At 39.9% G+C, this 5,657-nt stretch overlaps 1 protein-coding gene across 1 annotated transcript in view; it reads left to right on the top strand.

Annotated features, from left to right (window-relative positions):
* The first annotated feature begins 2,577 nt into the window (after positions 1 to 2,577).
* LOC109528954 (ATP-dependent RNA helicase DDX18) overlaps positions 2,578 to 5,657 on the top strand; it is a 10,315-nt gene continuing 7,235 nt past the window's right edge. The window contains exons 1-6 of the mRNA XM_019892041.1: positions 2,578 to 2,745; positions 3,120 to 3,302; positions 3,388 to 3,519; positions 4,916 to 5,051; positions 5,156 to 5,256; positions 5,402 to 5,601. Coding sequence (XP_019747600.1) covers positions 2,640 to 2,745; positions 3,120 to 3,302; positions 3,388 to 3,519; positions 4,916 to 5,051; positions 5,156 to 5,256; positions 5,402 to 5,601 — 858 coding nt within the window. The 5' untranslated portion in view covers positions 2,578 to 2,639. The remainder of the gene's footprint in view (positions 2,746 to 3,119; positions 3,303 to 3,387; positions 3,520 to 4,915; positions 5,052 to 5,155; positions 5,257 to 5,401; positions 5,602 to 5,657) is intronic.

The following is a 5,657-nucleotide window of genomic DNA, read 5'->3' as shown; positions in this document are numbered from 1 at the left end:
CGTTCAGGTTAACATCCTGAAGCATAAATGAACATTAATTTGATCATACAACTCATTCCTATGAAGAAATATTCAATTTACCCATATCTTAAAAAAAAAAAAAAAAAGGTCATTTTAGAAATGTAATTTCAGTGATACCGCCAGATTTCTGGTTACGGTTATCATACTGTCAGACTATAATATCGGCCCAGGCCTAATTGAAACCGTTATTAACATGAAAAGCAGCTGTCAAAAATCCCATCATCATAAACCAAAGAACACTTGTCATTTTGTATCGACAATCTGAGAGTATGCCTTTATTTAAGAAAATATTTTGTTCTTATCAAGAAGCTGTTCCTTTTGATAAATTCACCAGTCATTTTTAAACAAATTTGGTGAAAGAAGTTGTTAACCTCTTTGGTTAGCAGGCAGGGATATTTATTTTTAATCTCATCTCACACGATGCTTCATACGATTGATACGATACTTAATACAATATGAAACGTGTAAACTGTGCCCTATTTTAGATAAATAAAGTTTGCTCATTGGACCATTTGGAGCTTTGGTGAGTAAATGTCTGTTATTGATGCTTTTCAAGGTTTTATTAAGAAAAGAAATCAATTTTCCACTACAGATATGGCCTCATTTTACATTTTTAAATGAGAAGAATTTACAGATTGCAACATGAACACATACAGTGTTATAAAATCTCTTTATGAACTGCCTATGTTTTAGATATGCTAATTTCTATGTATTTTGCTATTGTTTAAATATTTGCATTTGACCTCTTCTTTCCTCATTTCTGTTCAATATGTAAAACTTGTACAGCATTTCCTATCCAGGCATGTATGAGATCGAGGGGATGTGTTTGCTGTGGGTCGTGACCGAAAGAACAAAATCCTGGCCAGATAAAAGCGGCCAAAATGAATTTCTTCTGCGGGGTGTCCAGGCTCTCTCTCCCTTGGAGATAGGATGAGAAGCTCAAACATCTGGGAGGAACTCAGAGTTGAGCCGCTGCTCCTCCACATTGAGAGGAGCTTGATGAGTTGATTTGCGCATCTGATTAGGCCCCCCCTCCTGGACGCCTCCCTAGTGAGGTGTTCGGGCACGTCCCACCGGCAGAAGTTCCCGGGGATGAACCTTTGCCTTGGACAAGATGGATTGTTATAAGCCGACAAAAGCAAACATTCTTGGATCATGGATCAGTTCTTAACAAAACGCCAGACAAAAACCACTTCTGAGAGAGAACATAGACTAAAGAAGGCAATTTTTTACTGCGGTCAAGCCAGTAAAATGATGACGCAGTTGAAAGTGAAATGAACATCAACATCATATTCTTTATTCTTTGTTTTTTACATCATCCACAACTCTCATTTATTGTGCAATAAGCTAATTGTAACATGTATTTGTTACATATTTTGATGCATTATGCTTTACGAAACACTTGTGTCTGAATGGGGGGCGGGGGGGCATCGAACGAAGGCATTTTAATTATAAGACTCTTATGAACACGTTAAAGTGTTGTTTGAGTTGTTTTAAGTGTATTTGAGCCTGTTTAAAAAATGTAGTGGGATTTCAAAAATTTTTTTGGAGGAGTCCAATTACTTCACATAGATTGGGGAATTTCAAAATAAATGTGATTGGACAACATTTTTTTTCCAGGTAGCCAGGAGGATATTCTGCTATAAATAACCAAAATAATGTCTTTCCTTTGTTTTGGTCTAAAGAAGCACAAGAACATTAGGAAAATGTTGATATTTAATAAACAGATCTAGCGTATACTCCATGAATTGCACCTTATTAAAAGTAGTCATTCCGTGTCTCTTGTGAATTTTTTCACTTTTAAATTATCCTGCGGGCCTGATGTTTGACATCTCTGCTATACAGTATTTGCCATACTCAGATGTCAAGCCGCGGACGCAAATACTGTACTGCAGTGCAAATAATGGAGCCACGGCTGCCATCCACTGGAGGCCCGAGCCCAAGTTTTAACTTTACTACTTTATTGAAGTTTCAATATAATTTTAAGATGCAAAATTGGAAAAACAACAACCCGTGACGCCATGTTGTATGACGCCATGGCAAATGACGTAACACGCACGTCCCAGTTCTGCCAGTTCGTACATTTGATGCACTTGTGTTTCCATAATCTTTTATGGCGCTAACATATTGTAGCATAATCTTTTTCTATGTTTGCCCTTGCATTTTTTTCCTTTTCTTCTCCTTTATATTCATATATTCTGGACATCTTGATGTTATATTGAGTGATTGTTGAAATTTGTTATATATTGTATTTGTACTGATTACTGTACTCCAATTGCATCTAATGTTCTACTGTTGTATCTTCTGCATTTTGGATTTAATTTTTAAAAATCTGAAAAAAAAGTTCGTACGCTTGTAACCTGCACTCTCGAACACTAGATGCACTTCAACTATGTGTACACTTAAATCGTGGGGTGTAGTGTGGCATTGGGCCGTAGTTTTTCTTTCTTTCTTCTTTTTTTTTAATTTTTTTTTACTTAAATCACGTTCTTAGTATTTTCATAGGGCATTCTGGACGTCACCTAATGGGTCCTTGATACATTCAGGCAACTCTAAGGTTGCGCCGTGAACAAGGGTCCTCTCCTGCTGACTGACACACGTGTGTGTATGTGGTCAACATGGCCGATTTACAGATGAAGCTTCTCCGGAAGAAAATACAGAAAAGAAATGAAAAAAACAAAGAGCGCAAGTTACTCAAGAAGCACACATTGGACGAAGAGTCTGGTTAGTAGTGATCGTCAAAATCTGATGTTTCACTTCCTGGCGGTGACTATTAGCTTCGTTAGCGTTGTTAGCTTGTCGCAGCATGATTTCTAATCGTGATTATAAGTTGCAACAAGTAAACATCTCATAATTTCAGTGGTAAATGACCATCGTACTGCCCGTAATCAATTTTATGATGTCGTTGTGTACTTATGTAATGAGATGTTTTGTATACAGCTAGTTGTGTGTGGTTTTAAAATTTCACGGAACCAATACTAACAAAAGTAACTTTTATTGTATTCAAACTGTGTATTGTAGATACAGCAACAATGTAGTTGAAATAAAGTACATCATTATTGTTGGAAGTTCACATCACGGCTCAACGTTTTCCCCAGTAAGGTCAGAAGGAGTGGAGGAGAAATGCACTCAAGAAGCATGTGAAGCTGAGACTAAACTCGTCCAGGAACAGCAGAAGCAGGAAGATGAGCCAGTTGACGTTCCTGCATCTGCCCAGGGAAACTCTGTAAAGCAAAAGAAGAAAAAGAAAAGAAAGGCGCCTCTCACGGCTGAATCACCGGGTAACAGAACTCGAAACTGTGAGGAACAATTGCACTAAAAATGCACCATTGCTGTTTTTGCTGAAATGAATGTTATAATCCTTAGCTGAGAAAAAGGTCAAAAGTATGCACCAAGTAAATGGGCAACATGAGATGGAGGAAGAGGAGGAACCTGTCAAACCACAGGAGCAGGAGGGGGATGTTGAGGATCTACCTGAGCTACCGTCTGGCTTGACAGGTATATATGTCATTTTATTTTATTTAACTTTTAAACCCTCATTCAGACTGTTCACTTGTGATTTGGAGCATTTTCCAGCTGGTTTGTGGGAAAAAGTGGTGAAATTGTGCTTTGCTGTTTATATTACATGTGTACATTTTTGAAACTTGCAAATACTGATTTTGCCAACTTTGTAAAGGTGACAATATTGTAGCGATGTAGCATGCATAGTTTTAGACATGAATTCTGATGCCTTAAAGTGTTGCCCTTTCAATGTTTCCATCATGAAATGGGTGTCAGTCAAGGCTGACATGAATTCTTGTGGTTGTCTTTGAGATGAGGAGTCACCCCTGATTCCCCTGATAAAGCCTGCAAGTACATGTTTTATTGTATCGTTAAATGTAGGACTGAAACTGCAAGAATGTTTTAATACTAAATAGGTCCAGTTTTTTTTTTCAATTGATCAATCTAATTGAAAACATTTTTTTTTTAAATCCAATCCTTTATTTAAAAACTGCACATTTGAAATTGGGAGAGCACAAAATTGCACAAACAGGTTGCTCAATGAACATTGTAGAGCTCTTCACTCATTTCATTTTATGGTAAAGTATGTCACCCGCCCTCAGCATACTGAGTCAGTGCAGTTTGGAAGCTAGCTTACAGGGCCTCAAAAATAGTCCATGCATGCATCGTAGAAATGGATGTAACTTAATTTTCATGCCAGCGCAAGTCTTGTCTTGCGTGTTTGGAGCTGTGGAGTGCCTCTCTGGGCATTCGAGCACCCGAGTTGACTCGCCCCCGACTCATCCGACGATATCGTAACAGAAAGTACTGTGTGTTTGCTGTAAAAACGGCCGCATTGTCATTTTCGTGCTGGGACAATAGTCGGGTTCCATGTATTTGTGACCTTGGTAGACGCGCAGTGCCTCACTGGGCGTTACTGCGGTCTCCATCTTGAATGGTCACATCATCCCAAACAAGCGACTAACGCACTTTAAGAAGGTATATCGACGGCACCTAGTGTGCAGAAAACAGTGCCATCTGCTCTTAGCAGCCATCCGTACCTGCAGCCAATGGCACAACTTTAATGGTGCCTCCTTTGCCTTGAGCTTTACGCCCAGTTGTACCTGCGCAAAGTAAAGCAAAATACCAAATGAAAGAAAGCTCCACCTATGCGCACATTTAATCTGTACTTTGCGCTATATTTGCGCTCAACACTCCCTCTAAAGAGCGAATGTGGCCAAGGCGTGCACAGTAGGAACAGCATACAACAGGGACAGCGCAGAGTGACTGATGAAATAATTACGTGACGCAAACACTCAGTCGTGAAATTCATTGCCAACGCGCATCGATCTTCTCCATTTGTTGTTGCAGTTAAAATAGAGCTGCAATTCTAATGTGTTGGTCTTTCTCTCAGGAGCATTTGAGGACACGTCTTTTGCTTCTCTCGCGGAACTTGTGAGTGAAAACACACTGAAAGGAGTGAAGGAGATGGGCTTTGAACACATGACTGACATCCAGCACAAAAGCATTCGTCCTCTGCTGGAGGGAAGGTGGGTTTCCGATTCCTGGTCATTCACATGTAACCATTTTGTAACGTAACCACGTGTAACTAACGTCGACTTTGTTGATTGTGTTCCTTTGTTTTCATGGACAGAGATGTGCTGGCTGCTGCCAAGACAGGGAGTGGTAAAACCCTGGCCTTCCTAATCCCATCCCTAGAGCTCATCTACAAACTTAAGTTTATGCCCAGGAATGGTAATGACTGTTCACCTTATCTAAAGTTTAATATTGCACATTGGATGGATGTTGATTTTTGCGCAGGTTTTACTTATCAGACTTTGTCTGTTTTAATCACGGTACCGTAAATTGATTTTGTGTGTTTGTTTCCTCTTTCTCTCAGGGACTGGTGTAGTGATTCTTTCTCCGACACGTGAGTTGGCAATGCAGACGTATGGTGTGCTGAAAGAACTGATGACTCACCACGTACACACCTATGGCCTCATCATGGGAGGCAGCAACCGATCAGCGGAGGCCCAAAAGTTGGCCAATGGCGTCAACATCCTGGTGGCAACACCAGGCCGTCTGCTGGATCACCTCCAGGTGAGCTAGGATCTATCTGTAGGAGAATGTCGAGACAGTGATAGCCATCGATAAGG

Source organism: Hippocampus comes, unplaced genomic scaffold, assembly GCF_001891065.2.
Source record: "Hippocampus comes isolate QL1 unplaced genomic scaffold, H_comes_QL1_v1.1 scaffold310, whole genome shotgun sequence".
Classification (NCBI taxonomy): Eukaryota; Metazoa; Chordata; class Actinopteri; order Syngnathiformes; family Syngnathidae; genus Hippocampus; species Hippocampus comes.
The sequence above is the reverse complement of the archived record's forward strand: the minus strand, read 5'-3'. Positions and strand labels throughout refer to the sequence as shown.